Source organism: Orussus abietinus, unplaced genomic scaffold (genome assembly GCF_000612105.2).
Source record: "Orussus abietinus isolate OABI.00-Male unplaced genomic scaffold, Oabi_2.0 scaffold138, whole genome shotgun sequence".
Taxonomy (NCBI): Eukaryota; Metazoa; Arthropoda; class Insecta; order Hymenoptera; family Orussidae; genus Orussus; species Orussus abietinus.
Window position 1 is genome coordinate 210,684 of NW_019394314.1, and position 16,310 is coordinate 226,993.

General features: G+C 42.8%; 1 protein-coding gene across 3 annotated transcripts; it reads left to right on the top strand.

Moving 5' to 3' along the window:
• Positions 1–669: 669 nt before the first annotated feature.
• LOC105700403 (retinol dehydrogenase 14) lies at positions 670–14,428 on the top strand. 3 transcript variants are annotated; one of them, XM_012426212.2, is made up of 8 exons: positions 670–758; positions 6,615–6,710; positions 11,443–11,593; positions 13,039–13,275; positions 13,370–13,555; positions 13,679–13,785; positions 14,061–14,150; positions 14,252–14,428. In XM_012426212.2, the coding sequence occupies exons 2-8, from the start codon at positions 6,705–6,707 to the stop codon at positions 14,354–14,356; spliced, it is 882 nt and encodes a 293-aa protein (XP_012281635.1). In that variant the 5' UTR covers positions 670–758; positions 6,615–6,704; the 3' UTR covers positions 14,357–14,428. The 3 variants fall into 3 exon arrangements, with proteins under 3 accessions (XP_012281635.1, XP_023287503.1, XP_023287502.1); XM_023431735.1 differs by lacking the exon at positions 670–758 and adding an exon at positions 824–835 and having other exon boundaries at positions 6,622–6,710; XM_023431734.1 differs by lacking the exon at positions 670–758 and having other exon boundaries at positions 6,442–6,710.
• Positions 14,429–16,310: the final 1,882 nt, after the last annotated feature.

Genomic DNA, 16,310 nt, shown 5'->3' on the forward strand with positions numbered 1-16,310 from the left:
CACGAGAGAGCGATGATACTCGTGTACGGATAAATACATTATGACGTTATGGGACCTTCTGCTCTAACTAATCTTCTTTGCTTTTCACTGAATATTAAGAGATCCGCAAATACACAAGTGTACACAAGTGCTTCATTTGCAAACTGAGCCAATCCTGCTGGATAAGAATAGTAAATATTAGTTTATTGTCAGTTAGATATTTACAGATTAGAGGGCAAATTGACCGACATGGATATACCATATAGGAGATAAGGACAACCTTGCCCTGATACTGACTGATTCTTGATATGCATTTGATTCCCTTAAGGTGAAGTGAAACCCTCTCCAAATCAGTCTTCTACTATATTTCGCAAGAATACTTGATTTGAGCTTTTCATGGGGAAGGGAGAAATTTCAGCTATTTTTGCAATTACTTTAATAAAGATAAATGTATTTGGCTACATTTTTGTACACAGCATGTGTTTTGAGCGGATTAGATCCAAGACGAACTTGTTATCTGATCTCTAGACAAGAAACTCTTCTACCACACGTATGTCTTCTAAGTGGATGCGAAAATAAGTAACCTCATTTCTCCTCTTGGATATCCAATTAGGTATAACCGGATAAGGGCGTACACATGCGCACGTCCGTTGCTGGCAAATTCTACATGTAAAAAATAAGTCTATATGAGAAACTTGCTTCAGTCAGACGGAATCTCGATATCTACTAAAGACTTGCTTTTGCGATACCATTTTTAAGCTACACGTATACGAATAAAAGTGAGTGTACCTAGATATTGTACGTGATCGAGTAAGAAGTCCATTTAAACTGCAGTAAGATGGTACGTCGATTTAAGGTGATATGAAAGGGTCAGCCTACATATATCTGAAAGGTCTCACATCCTTCGTGAAAGTATTCTCCGAATTGGGTGTACTGATTTGTTCCAAATTTTATCACGTGAATATGGAGGCCCGAAGGTAGGTCCTAAAACTCATGAAATTTCATTTTTCGTAAATAAAATCTTATTCAATGTGAATTAAAACCTACTTGGCGTTTTTCCGTTTTACGCTTTTAGAAGGCTTAGAATAAAAAATTAAGAGTTTCAGGACCTAGCTCAAATAATTCCGAATAACATCCCGAAGAAAGCATTATATGTAATCGTATATCATTCTATACAGCCATGTACTCTTTCGTACATGGATATTTAAAATTGCACATGATGAAGACATAATGGTGTTTGATCACATGTGGAACGTACACTATATATGTATGATCATATGTAGCATCATATGTCATTATATATCGATGCCTATGTGACTCGATATATTCTTGTATAGCTACCAAGGAACAATATATAATCAGATGCAATGCTATGTCTACTAGGACAATGCAAAACTTATTTTTTCATGGGTTCATACATGACAAGATATAATTGTGTATAGGTCCAGAATCGGAAGTATATCCAATTATACAGGGTATAACAGAGCTCGTAGTTACGGTTGATACATCGCTATCTTGATTGAAAAAGGAGTCGAAAAGTCCTGTACTACTTTTTTCTATCAGTGCATAAATTTCCTGTAATAACTACCAAGGAACCCGAGGTGTATCTCGTCGATTTTCTTCATTCTGTGATATGTTACAGTATATGAAAGAACATTAGGGACGTATTTTTTTATACGTGCTAACTCGGCGATTTAAGGGGTGAAACGGACCTTTAAAGTTCACCCCCGAAAAACGTTATTTTTTTTTTAATATGTTTCCGCGGTCGACATCCAAGAGAGAAAATCGTTCTTTATCGTACCACGATCGATATCGCAGAGAGCGCTCTCGCGACGCTCCGCGCTCGCGAGCCGCGCTTCCCTCTCTCGAGGCTTCCCTACTCTTACGCCATCCTACTTGCGCATGTCCTACGTATGCCGAAATAATGGCCATGGTACAGTTTCGCGCACTTTGATTTTGGACCCGATACAATACTGTACTAATAAATACATAATATAATATAAAAAATCTATACTTTACNAAACCGTTTTCTTTTAATAAAAAATGAGAATCAACTATTTTTGCCAAATATGTTAGTACTTTCATTTTATTAAGTACTCAAATCAGATATTATTGCCAAATTGTACATTGGGTCATCCCTCGCGTTGTTTACATCTTCTCAAGAGTTAGATGGGGTGATGTGGTCCAGAGGGAAAAGGAAGGCGCCTTCATTCGGTCTCCCTGACCCGTGTGTCATCCTCGGCACACTTTGTCTCCACCTCTCATGTCCACCTGAAACAACTTTATAAAATTCGCTGGCATTAGCATTGACGTGGGATCCTCGGAACCTGTAACGGTCGTGTCCACAACCCGGCACATGTCCACTTAGCGATGGGGTGATCAGGCCCATCACCGAACACGGTTCGCGTTGCCGGCATTATCAGGGCGGCGCCTGGGATTAGGTTGAGAAAGGTAATGCATTGGTCCAGTCAGCTGATGGTTTAGATCGTGAGAATGTCCGCAATTTCAGCCGCCCTCTCGTCTTGCACAGCTGGCCCGGACCCCGGTCAACAGCCTTGCTGGACGCCACCTGCGGCACGAGTACCTGACCGGAGGCTCTCTCGGCTAGAAGCGACCCGACTCCTCAGCAGTTTGACGTCGGCGTTGCCAGTGGTCTCTAACCCGTACCTTCTTGCCATCGGACTACGCTTGAGTCCCACCGACCCGTGGCTTTCCGTGGCTTCGGTCTTCGCCGCGAGGCCCCTTAACCCTTGGCCCACGCCACAAGGACCAAGCTAGAGCGCCTTGTAGACTCGACCAAACTGTTCTCACATGCACCGGTCTCCGCCACAGGCCTCTTACCACCCGATCCGCGCCACCGACACCGAGCTAGAGCACCTCGTGACTTGACCAACAACGGTTTTCTCAAGGCACCGGCCTACGCCATGGGTCCCGTACCACCCGGTCTGCGCCATCAGACCCGAGCTAGAGCCCCCCTGACTCGGCCAACGATGACTCCACCCCGTGACGTCGCTTGTCTCATCCTTGCCGCCTCGACCCTCCAGCAGCGCCGCATGCGGCCATCTGGTAGTCCAACTACCAATGATCCTTCGGAATTTCACTCCAGCGCGCTCATCGGTCTCCTACGGCCCAATGTGGTCGAACCTTGGCTTCGCCTCGGTCGACCTCGATTCCAACCCCGATCGTGTTTTCCTTCCTCAATCTATACAGGAGAAAAATTAGGCTCGGGTGACAAGAATCTTACCTTGCTCTACTCAAGAGCGTCGAATGCAATCCATCGACGTAAACTGTTGACTGCAACGACACTCTTCTGTCCCTTGACTTTTCGGAGTTACCGCGGGTCCTCGACTTCGTACCGGTCGTTGGGAAGTACAGCCGTGACTTTAAATGGCCCTTTAGCCTTAGCTATCAACTTTCGACTCTGTCGCGTCGCCGCAGGATTGGCAGCCACCATTACATCGTCTCCTACGTCGTAGCGCGGCGCCTTGTATCTCTTGGCGTCGGACTGCGCCTTCAGCAGAAACTGCTCGGCATCCGTGGCTCGTTTAACTTCCTTGCGAAGCTCTCGGAGGTCCACCTGGTCCAGGGATACCTGAATTTCGGCGATCAGCGCCGAATACGCAGCACTACAAGGCTTGAACCCGTAAAGTAACTGTACCGAACTCTTTTGAGTCGTACAATTAATAGCATTATTAATCACACTGTGGACCTGCTTGACATACTGGTCCCATTTGTCCTCAGGCGACCCTGCACTAGTAGCGGCGAGCGAATTGAAAAAAGTCCGATTTACTCGTTCACATTGTCCATTTGCCTTGGGTGTAGCCACGGCATTTAGGATAGGTTTTACCCCGAGCTTTCGCACGAATGCTGCGATACGATGGGACGTGAAAGCAGTTCCTCGATTACTTATGCTTCGGGATGAAACTTCAAAGATGGCGAACAGTTGATCAAGTGCTTTGATCACCCATTTTGTTTTCGTATCTCGGCCAGGCTCGAGAACGAAAAATTTCGTAAAACTGTCTACAATTACTAAAATTTGCGTATTCTTCCGTTTACTCCGAACAAATGGCCCCACATGGTCTCAATGCAGGATATGAAACGGGACGGCGACCTTCTCAATGGGGTGCAAGAGCCCCGGCTTTTTGTCCCGAGGTTGACTTATAGTACAAACAATTCAGGCAAGCTCGAACATACTTGAACACAAACCGACGCATTCCGGAGAACCAGTCATTTTCCCTTACCTTTTCCAAAATCTTTTCAAGTGCGAAGTGACCCTGATCGTCGCGACACATCTTAAAAAAACGTGGCATCCGTGGAACCACCCACTTGTTTTCTGATTCGCTTTTTCGAAAAACTACTCCGCCCTTAAGGTCATAATTTTCAAAGTATTGCTTCGTATCGGGTTGTACTCCTCCGGCTTCCAAGATTCGTCGTATCACCATGATACGCGGATCTTGTTCCTGCACAGTCCTTATCCATTCTCCCTCGTTAATATCGATAAGTAAGCAATCTACGGGATTTCGGCTAAGGTAGTCCACGTGAGTCGATTGCGCGCCTGGGCGGTACACCACGTCAAAGTCGTAATCCTGCATGTACACCCATCATCGCACTACTCTAGAATGAATGTCTTTCTTTTCGGCAGTCGCTCTTACCGCACTGCAATCGGTAACGACTGTGAATTTAATTCCCAAGAGATAAACTCGAAAGACTTCTAATGCGGTTACTAGTGCAAGCGTTTCTAAATCAAACGACTGATATTTCTGTTCGTTTACAGTCGTTTTTCGACTATAATAAAAGATGAACTGTTTTTCCTTGTCCTTTTTCTGACTTAAGATAGCCCCTAATCCGATCGCGCTCGCGTCCGTGTGAACCCCCGTGTCAAGTGCCGGGTCGTAAATAGCTAAGACCGGCCTGTCATAGAGTGTTTGTTTGATTTCATCAACCGGTGTAATGTTATAATATGTTATTAATTATTAATATCCAATAATGAATGATAATAATTATGAAAGTTTAATAAAAAATGGTAAAATGATTAAGATAGCATTTTTATTTTATTCGCGTAATCTACAGAACATACATGAATGGAACAAATATGTAGATGATAATATTCTTCATTCTATGTACACTTTTCATACAATGACAAATGATTTAGTCAACATGTAAAACAATATAATGAGTTTGATAATAGGACGTTGTGTCGTTGGTCGTTTTAAGAAATGCCTTGTCGCTTTATAAAATTGCTGGCTGAACTGTAAAACAAAGCAAAGAATTGAATGAATATCTGACTATTTGATCACGTTTAATAAAACGAGTAGACGTTTTACAAAAAGCCAGATTTTACAGTTTGGCCACGACATACATAATTAGATATACTTCTAATTCTGGAGCTATACACAATTATATCTTGTCATACATGAATCCATAAATAAGTAGGTATTGCATTGCCTGAGTTGATATAGTATTATATCCGATTATATCTATATTGAAGTATTATATCTGATTATATATTGTTCCTTGATAGCTATTCAAAAATATATCAGGTCACGTAGGCATCCATGTATAATGACATATGATACTACATTTGATCATACATAAACAGTATACGTTTCGTACATGATCAGACATCATTCTATCTTGATCATATGCAGTTTTAAATAACCATATACAAAAGAGTACATGACTGTATAGATTTACATATGGTTATATGTAATTTTTTTACTCGGGTACTTCTTTCCATAAGTCCCGGGTTTGATTCCCGACAACTCTGATAAACTTTCCAGGGTCTCAAACAGAGCTTATCTACAAATCCTTACTAACGATCCCTTGGACAAACTCAGAACAAAGCGTGAAATTTGTTAGTTAACTCGGTCCGATGAGAAACCTGATTTTTGTGACAACAGCCCGACAAAAATTAATTACATATATTCATGTGCGATTATATCTAATTCCTCAGATGTGAGCACACGCAAAAAATGTCGCGATCTAATTAGATTTGATCATACATATACAAACATGTATGATGATACGTGATCGTATACAATGAGGTCGCGCCATTTTTCGGACCTAATAACATCTGACGAATCACATATAATGGTTTATGAATATGTATAATTATTTTTTCTCAGGATCGAAATGAAATGTTGCAGAATCAGATGGGAAATTTTGGAAATTACTTGCACGAATGATTGCAAGAGAATGGTGGCTTGTCCCGCGGGTAACACGTGTTTTTGGACTACAAATTTAATTGCAGTTAAACGTCATAGATGACGTCATTGGTCCATTAGAGTATTAAAAATCGTGAATCCACAAGATTTTGGCACTTTTCTTAGATTTTTTTAAAATTATTCTACTAAAATGACACGTGGAATGCTTCATTCCGTATAATTTTCAACGTAGAATATAACACAGTTCAACATAAATATAAATGTCGGTAACGTGACGTGCCATCTTATGTTACCACTTAAATATCCAATACGGCGTTACCACCAAAAAGGGTACAGATGAATTTTATTTTAACGACGTCGATTAAATTTCTAAACGCCTTTCATTTCCCCTTAAATGTTGCTACCTACCTAGTTGTTCTTTGAAATACCGTGTGAAAAAAGTGCAGTGCTTAGACAGTGTTTCTTTCTAAGGTTTCAGTATGGAAATCTGAAACTCCAACATACTTATGAAAGTTGCTAATTAAAATCGGACTCTACGGTCACCGGTTGTAAAGAAGAAGCATGACGGTAAGTGATTCAGTACATATGCAAAATATTCTCTATTTTGAGATTTGCCACTGAGAAAACAAAATTATACCTGAGCTCGAAAATAGCTTTGTTAAAGTAATATCATTTAAAAATAACCAAGTAATTGGTAAAAGTAATCAAGTGACTGCTGCACTGTTGTCAAGTTCAATCGTTTAAAATTAAAATGTTCAAAATAACACATCACTCACACACCGTCGGCATAGTAGAGACCTTGCGGTCCGGCTAGGAACGTCCGAGGGCGTTCATTCCATGGCCTCGAGAGTGGGCCCCTCCGGGTTCGACGCGATCGTGGCCGCCGGCTCCTGAGACTTGTCCTCCGTTTGAGTGCCCCTGTTAGTGCCGGTGGCTTCCTCCCCAGCCTGCGTGGCAGCATCCATTTAGGCGCCGTCGCCTTTACCCGGGTTTGGGTGGCCGCGTCCACGAAGGGGTTCACTGCCCCTAGCCAGGCGTTGAACCGATACACCGGCTGGGTTCTGTTGAGAAGGGGCCAGGCTAACCCGCACCCTTCGCGGCCCTGATGCCCTAAACGGATGACCATTTTCCCCAACGCATTCATTAACCCAGACTGGTACCCTTCCAGCCAGAGCAGGCCTCCCAAGTAGGGCCGGATCAGGTCGATCTGCCCGGACATGGTTCTAAATAGGCGGAGTCTGTCAGGGACCCCCTCTGGTGGATCGACCAACCGATAGGTCAGCAGCGGCGACGGATTCGGAATCGTATCCGTCGACGAAGGGTTTCGTGGAAGGGTTTCCGTGTCGTCTCTCTGTCGAAGCCGGCCGTCCGGTACGTTGCCTCGTCCTCGTTGTCGGACTCGAGGTCGTTGATCTCGAAATCGTCGGGCCATCTGGTGGAATTGGCCGACGAGGAGCGGTCCCCCTCGGGATCAGAGTTCACCTCCTCGTCAACGAGCTCGAAGTCCCCGGGATCGCTGTTGGTTTCTTCGGGTTGTTCGATGGGCTGGGCCGACAAGACGAGTTCGTCCTCCCGTTCTGAATCCAGGCCCTCGTCGGCGGAGACATCCTCCCATCCCTCCAAATCCGCCATCGGGTCTGAGACTGGGATTGCGATGATACGGAAGCGGTTATAATTCTGAAAGAGAAGTGACTGTAACAGGTTCAATGCTGTCCGGTTCGAAACGGAGTGACTGGAGCGAAAAGGGAGATCCTGCGGGAAGGTTTAAGAGTAGAAAGGTTTGAGGTCTTCTATGGCAACCTTCCCTAGGGAGTTCCCCTGAAGATCGCTTATTACATAGACCACTCGTGATAGCGCCTTGCTAATGACGAATGGTCCGTGGAACGGGGTAGCCAGCTTGGCGGAGCGATTTTTCGCGGCTGAAGACAGCACAGTCGGGTTCCTAAGGTTATGGAGCCATCGCAAGCTGCTGTGATCACGGTGAACTCATAGCCCTCTAGGTAATATCGGAATTTACGGATGACCCATATAACCGCAAGACACTCTTGTTCAGTGACCGTGTACTTCCTCTCGACGTCGGTTAAGGCACGACTGGCGTATGCGATTACCCTTTCGTCACCGTCGCGGGCCTGAGTAAGGACGGCTCCAGGGCCCACGCTGCTAACGTCGGTCTGGAGCGTAAACGGGAGGGTGAAGTCAGGACAGACCAAAATTGGTGCTGACGTTAACTGGAGCTTTAATTCGTCTAGAGCGCTTGCTGTTGGTAACTCCATTCCCATTCCCTTTGCTTCCTGGTGAGGTTGATCAGGGGTTCAGCGACGGTAGCGAACTCTGTGATGAATCTCCGATAACACGAGGCCATCCCTAGAAATCGGCGTAGTTGTTTCAAGTTGCGCAGCGTGGGAAAGTCAAAAACGGCGGAGGTCTTCTCTGGATCTATGATGGGCAGTATTAAACGCGAAACGTAGGGTTGGTAAGTGATTATCCCAATAGCGATGGTTATTTTCTAGACACGCCACCAACATGGTCTTCAGGACGCGATACACTCACTCGACGGGGTTCGATTGAGCGTGATACGGAGGGATTCGACAAAACTTGATTCCATACGATTCCGTCAGTTCTTTCAGCGCGAAATTCACAAATTCGGTACCGTTGTCCGTGAGTAGTACCTTAGGTACGCCCCACCCACAAAGGACCAATTCCTCCATTGCTTCTCGCATAAGAGCTCCCGTAGCTCTCCAGAGCGGCTTGCACTCTACCCATTTGGTGAAGACGTCCTGAATAACCAACAGATAGACGTTCTGTTTCTTACTGGGTGGAAATGGACCCATAATATCCGCGGCCACCATATCCCACTGTTGTGCTACCACACGGGAACCGAACAATCCTGCCGAACGCCCTTGTTCCACCTAAATGCTCTGACACATTTGACAACGGCGTACATAAGTCATCACATCGTTAAACATTCCGAACCAAAAGTAGTCGCGGGCTAACCGACGAAAGGTTTTGTCGACGCCTAAATGACCCGCTTGTTGGTCATCATGAGACTCTTGCAATGTTTAGTATCTCAGGTCTTTTGGTAACATCTATTTCTAGCTATCGAAATCGTGAGATATTTCGCCAACTATCGGATCTGCCCTACGATAATACAAACGTTCACCCTCGCAACGCCAGCCAGGAAATCTATCAGGGTCCCTCTGTACCTCTGCCACGCGCTGACAATACCATGGATCCTTGGTGTCTAATTCAGCGGTACACAAGACTGAGACATTATCCTCCTCCGCCTGCGAGAGGGCATCCGGGACGGTATGGGCACTCCCTTTTCGGTAGAGCATTTCATAATCATAACTTTGCAAAGCAAGAGCTCAGTGCGCTAATCGCCCGGTTGGATTTTTCAAGTTATGCAACCAGCGCAGACTACTATAGTCCGTGACCACCCGGAAATGGTAACCCTCTATGTAAGGTCGAAACTTGCCAACTGCGAAGATAACGGCTAAACACTCCAATTCGGTGACGGTATACTTCCGCTCGACGTCGTTAAGCGTCCTACTAGCATAGGCGATGACCCACTCGCGATTGCCCTATTCTTGCGATAGAACCGCGCCTAAACCGAAGGAACTCGCGTCTGTCTACACGATAAAAGGCAACGAAAAGTCGGAACACAGAAGAATGGGAGCGGTAGTTAAACGACGTTGAATCTCTCGGAAAGCGGAATTTTGTTCGTGGTCTCACATCCACACAAAGTTTTTCCTGAGTAGACGGGTTAACGGTTCACTAATTTGGGCGAACTGAGGGATAAACCGTCGATACCAACTTACCATGCCCAAGAAACGGCGAAGTTGTTTTACAGTCCGAGGGGGAGGAAAGTCCAACACGGGAGCAACCATGTCGGGATCGAAGGCCTTCCGCATCTACGAGAAATCCCAGATACTTAACTTGAGAACGCAAAAGTGGCTCTTATCTAGGTTGATAGTAAGCCCAGCTTGTTTAAGTCGATCAAACACTAACCGTAACTAATGGAGGTGTTCATCAAAGGAACGCGCTGCAACAATAATGTCGTCCAAATACGCAAACACGTGGGGTTTCATTTCAGGTCCGATAAGACAGTCAATCAACCGCTGAAAGGTAGCCGGTGCACTCGTCAATCCGAACGGCATTCGGACAAAGTGGTACAGGCCTTTTCCCGGGACGGCAAACGCGGCGATTTCTTTACTAGATTCAGACAGAGAAATTTGGAAGTAAGCTTGACTTAAATCAAGGGTGGTAATATATTTTGCATAATTTATCGAGAATCCCCTGAAATAACGGTAAGGGGTATGCATCCTTCCGTGAAATGTTTTATTTAAACTGGAAGTGAGAATTCTAATCCGAGTAGGGTGGCTGATCAACCTTGATCTGAAGGGCAGTTCGTCTTCGACGAACTGTTCCTTGTAATAGGGGCCGCAGACTAATGATTTCCGCGACCTATGGTTCTTCTCGGAGCTGTGCTCTACGGGGGTTAGTGCGACTTATATTAAATAATCCAATCGCAGCGATTGGCTGGTTTAAGGTTTGTCAGAGGTTATGGTAGTCGGAGTCTGACACAATGCAGAGCCGATGAGAAGTTGGTAGGATTTTTGTGGAAGGATTGGAGCGACAAGGATGTGGGATGGCGGCTTTGACAGGCTCACTGGTTTTAGGTACTGAAAATAAACAAATAAAAAGGCATACGTTCGCTTCGGGATTTTGAGTCCTAGCCCGAGTCGTGAGAGGCAATGCCCTGTCCTCAGAGGATAAGGACGAATCCCAACACAAACGTTTAGTGTTCTTAAGCGTCACGCGATTCGCGATTCGATCCCGATAATAATTCGAGAAGTTAATTTTTTGGCCATGATCAAAATGCATGCGCGCGCGATCCTTGCTAGAATCCACGAGAGACTTCTTGATCCTCGCGGTTCCACTTACAAAATTGAAGAGAACTCTGTTCGTCGCCTCGCACTTGCAGTCCGTGATTCCTTCTCGCGCGACCTCCCTTCTCTCGTTTGGATATCGCTGCGCATGGTTGGGATGCGCCGAAATAGTCGTTGAGGTGCAGTGTCACACGTTGATACTTTGACACGTTATACTGTATATGCATATGGCGAAGGTTTTTTTACACATGATTATAAATTTTTATAAATTCCAAAATAGTTCATGTAGATAATGGTATTGAATGTAGAACATGAGGCTCTAAAGTTATTAAAGTGTAATTATTAGTGTGTAGTAATTTAATAATTGTTCTAACTGTGGGAAATACTTATTTGTCACTAATTTTTTTCAGTATCCGTGTCTTTGGTCAGTAATTATTTATGCAGCATGTGCAACTGGATTGGCGGCGGTGGTGAAAACGTATCTCGTTTTAACGTGTGGTAAAGTTAAGACGGACAAGACGTTGAATGACCACGTCGTGATAATAACTGGTGCAAACAGAGGTGTGTACAATTGTATATCAGTATATTTGGACATAATAGATTCTGATTGATTTCACAATTTTTTAATGTCATAGGGCGGCGTAAATAAATAATTGTATAAATGCATTTTATGTCACACAAGCATAGTTTACACGTCTTCTCGCGATTGTCTTCGGTACCTAAAGTTGACCTTTCTGCAACAGAAGATGTCAATAAATGGGATGGAGTGGGGGCAGTACAGGAAAAAGCCTCAAAACGTCCTAGAACGAAAAAGTGTCCATATCTGTACGCAAAAGGACGCGTAACCCATGCTTTTGTTATATAAAGTATCGTGTGTACCATGGATGCAGAGGTCCTTTACGCCCCGCGTGCCCATTCGCGAGCCTATGACTCGTATCGCAAGGTCATGCTGGGTGTTAAAAAACCCATTTTGCCTCCTTGGTGCACAATGTACTATTGATGTACTTGCACTTATTTTTATGTTGCTGCTAGCGTTCTCAATTTCGATACTCTCCAAAACAGCATCTATCACAAAATCTAAGAGCAGCTTTGCAATAACGTTATAACGGTTGCTTATCAACATAATTTTGCGACACTTAATACGAAGTGAATCATGATTTTTCTCTTTGCGTATTGGCGAAGTAGGGAATGTTTCATATTTGTTATTTTTACCGAGTTTCTTTTAGGTATAGGTAAGGAAACTGCTCTTGATTTCGCTAAGAGGGGCGCGAGAGTGATTCTTGCATGTAGAGACTTATACAGTGCCGAAAACACTAAAGGTAAACATAACAGATTGCCAAATTCCATTCTAGACCGGACAGCGCCGGAGCGTTTAGCGTTAGAAAAACTCGCTCGAACTGGTTCTCGCGGACAGGCTTCCCAAAATCCGAAATATTGACAAGCTCAGCTGATCGCTCGTGAAACGCTCTCCTCGCTCTCTCGCCAGTCACTTTCTCTTTCCTATTTTTGAAATTTAATTAAATTCGGTCTCAGGAGTCGTGAGGCTCGAACCCTCGAAGGATGCAGTTTTTCGGTGCATAGGCACGGTCAAAAGTGCATACCATTGCAATATATATATTTATTCATTACGAACGCACGTGCAGGGAGCGTTACGTAGGGCGTAACACTATACCATACCACCATCCATATTGAAATGTCCGCGTAGGGCTCAGCTGAATGGCCTACATATTTATTCTTTTCTTTAAACCTCGCTGACCTCCGAGATGTGATTTCTCATATCGAGACGTCACAATCTACAACTAAATATTTCTTTGAGTACATACTTCATATTAATAATAAAATTTCTTTTGTACGAATGGGAGTATTTGTACTTGGTTTAAGTGCATTTTAGTTTCCCCGCTGGTAACTGTCTCATTTATATCAAGCATTTATTTTTTTTAATTCAACCAAACTTTTTTCTCAGTACAAGATGAACTCTAGAATGGAAGTTTAACATTGTATTTCAGAAGACATTATAAATCAATCGAAGAATGAAAACATATTGGTTCATCATTTGGACTTATGTTCTTTAACATCGGTACGAAAATTTGCCAGAGAGATTATTTCAACAGAAAACCGTCTAGATGTTCTTGTTAACAACGCTGGAGCACATATAAAAGAGAATTACAAGACCGAAGATGGTCTTCAAATAGGAATGCAGATTAATCATTACGGTCCCTTTTTATTGACTTATCTATTGATAGGTGTGTAATATGAATACAATTTTAACAACACTTTTATACAAAAAATAATTCCTATACGTATGTATGATATTTATTCGAAGTAAATATTTTGCAGATCTGTTGAAGAAGTCGGCGCCCAGTCGCATCGTACACGTATCGTCAATCCTTCACAGATTGGGTAGAGTCGAGTGTGATAACATGAATTGTGAAAAAAGCTTCAACGACTTGAAGGTCTATTTTAATAGTAAATTGTATAATTTAATATGCAGCAATGAAATGGCAAGGCGATTATCTGAAACGAGTAAGAATAATTCATTATTTATTAATAATATTTACTGTAGCAAAAGGTACGAATCACGTTTCGTGTAACTTCGTATTGGAATTTATACATGTGTGATTGTAACAATGTTATGATATTTTTTAGGAGTCACGTCTAACAGTCTTCATCCAGGAGTGGTGAAAACAGATCTTTTTAGAAATATGCCTTTTGCCTGGAAATGTTCTATGAAAGTTCTTGGCCTATTCCTGAAGGTTTGTCATATTATTTTAAGAGGTAGTTTTTCTAGTAAGTCTTGTGATCGCCCAAGATGACACCGAGTGTCACCAACCTATGCTGAAATTAAAAAATTAGAAAATTCGTGCTCACCGCCATCGTTAATTATGCTGAATTGTGACGGCAGAATTCTGCCACATGACAAGAGATAAATTTAACTTCATAATTAAACTAATTTTATTTGTCCATTCTGCAGTATACATATTTCATTAAATATTCCTTTAATAATATATTTTATTACTCAAATTTTCAGACCTCTAAGGAAGGAGCTCAGACGACAATATATTTATCAATAAGTGATGAGGTTGAAGGAGTTTCGGGAAAATATTTTGTTGATTGCAAGGTATCGTATATCATTACGTAATATTAAAAACCATTATTTTGAACGTACATTGTTAATATTATTTATGGAGAAAACAATGTTATCTGCGACATTATTTTCAGGAAGTAACTCCTTCAGTAACAGCGCGAGACGAAAAGATAGCAAGAGAATTGTGGGATAAATGTTGCGATCTAGTTGGCTTGAAAGTTGAGGAGAGAAACATTTGAAGAATAACTTAAGGCCAAGTTATGTGAAATTGGGTATATATATTTTGAAAATTAAATTACAACATATTAAGGTGATATGAAAGAGTCAGCCTCTATATATTTGAGAAGTCAAATCGTTGATGAAAGTATTCTCCGAATTAGATGTACCGATTCGTTTCAAATTGTACAACGGGAATATGGAGGTCCTAAAATAGGTCCTGAAACTCATGAAATTTCATTTTTCAACAATTAATTTATTTATCATGGTCTTGAACCAACATGCTGTAACTCTTGCGCGTTTTCAATGTTTTACGCTTCTTGGAGTCTTAGAATTGAAAATGAAGAGTTTCAGGACCTAGCTCGAACAATTTAGAATACCGTAGAAATGGAATATTACGGAGTCAGTCGGGAAAATATGGAAAATACTTTCACCAACGGTTGTAAGAGAATGCTGGCTTGTCTCATAGTAAACGCGTGTTTTTAGTGCAAACATTTAGTTGTAGCTAAACGTCAGAGTAGGCGACTTTGGTCCTAAACAGTCGTTAGAGTAATGAATTCACGGGATTTCGACAGTTTTACGTGGATCTTTTTATCATTACTTTACAAAATGACATATGGAACGCTTCAGTTCGAATAATTCTCAACGTAGACTGTAAAAGACTTCAACATAAATATAAATGTCGGCAACGTGACTCGCCAGCTTATGTTACCACTTAAGTACTCGGAATGACATTACCGCCAAAAAGGGTATAGATGAATTTTATTTTCTCGACGTCGATTAAATTTCTCAGTGCCTTTTATGTCATCTTAATATTTTTGGAATGCGAAAGAGTTAACCCTGTCGCACCCAGCGCCGGTTATATCCGGCATCTGCTAAACGCATCATTTTTAAAATTTATCATACGTAAATATTAGTAAATTAGATCTAGCAATTTTACGCGAGACACTCTTAATGTGTACAATGTGCACTGATGGCTAGTCCAGGTGCGGGAATATGTTACGACCCATGTAACCCTCCCTAGACGTGCATCTGTGTCCTGCACGTGCATCAGGTAACATATATCGGGTTAAGTCCGGGAGGCCCAGGTTTTTTTCAGAGAAACACCATAAAATCGTAGAAGTTTCGATACTTTTTCTTAGGTTTAGATAACCGAGGACCATCCTGACTTAGCCCCCGCGACCAGGGGGGGAGGACAATAAAATATTACTTTTTATTGTACCAGTAGTTTTAATAATAAAANAAAAAAACACGTGTCTCTTAGATTTTTGTGTTCTTCAACATATATGAAAATCAATAAGATCGGGGGCGGACACTTGGGAATGTTTCCTTGTAAGTTACAAATTTCCCCCTTCAAAATACGGTGAAGCTACACAATGCATCGCACTTGTAATAACTGTAAGCAAATCCAGAAACTTGAAATACGTTAGTTTCACTTTACTATTAATCTCACTCCACGTGTAGAGGCGAACTGAGAAGGATACGAAAAAGTGAAACAGGCCAGTCTCATTCCACTCACAGTTTGTGAGGAATGAGGAACGCCACCCGCTCCCATTCCGTCCCAACTCACTATTACTAGTGTCTGGCGTATCACTTTTCCATTTTATTTAAATCCGTCAGGAAAACTCGCACTGCCGTGGATAAAGTTTCATTGAAAAAATTGAGCAATGATATAATTATTTCACCCGCGTCTTTAAGGCTGATACACACATTCGCATTTTGGACGTACGGCTCCGCTGCGGCGCCGCAATCATCGTCAGAGGTACTATCGATTAGATAGGTTGCCGCACACATGCCGCCGGCGACGTTGCGGCGCCGCACGTCCACGCTGCGGACATTGCATCGCAGATCCCTCCGACGCCGCAGCGGCGTCGTACACATAACTGGTCGCTCAATACATTGTTGTATATTGTCCGATACAGACGGAACAGTTGTTTATCGCAAAGTAAAGACATGGTGGAGTTTTTTGACGACATT

What these genes read in the sequence shown, in the direction of transcription:
- LOC105700403 (XM_012426212.2), top strand. An exon ending in AATAACTGGTGCAAACAGAG is followed by an intron (nt 11,594 to 13,038) that starts GTGTGTACAATT and finishes ATTGTATTTCAG; the next exon opens with AAGACATTATAAATCAATCG. An exon ending in TTCTTGGCCTATTCCTGAAG is followed by an intron (nt 13,786 to 14,060) that starts GTTTGTCATATT and finishes TCAAATTTTCAG; the next exon opens with ACCTCTAAGGAAGGAGCTCA.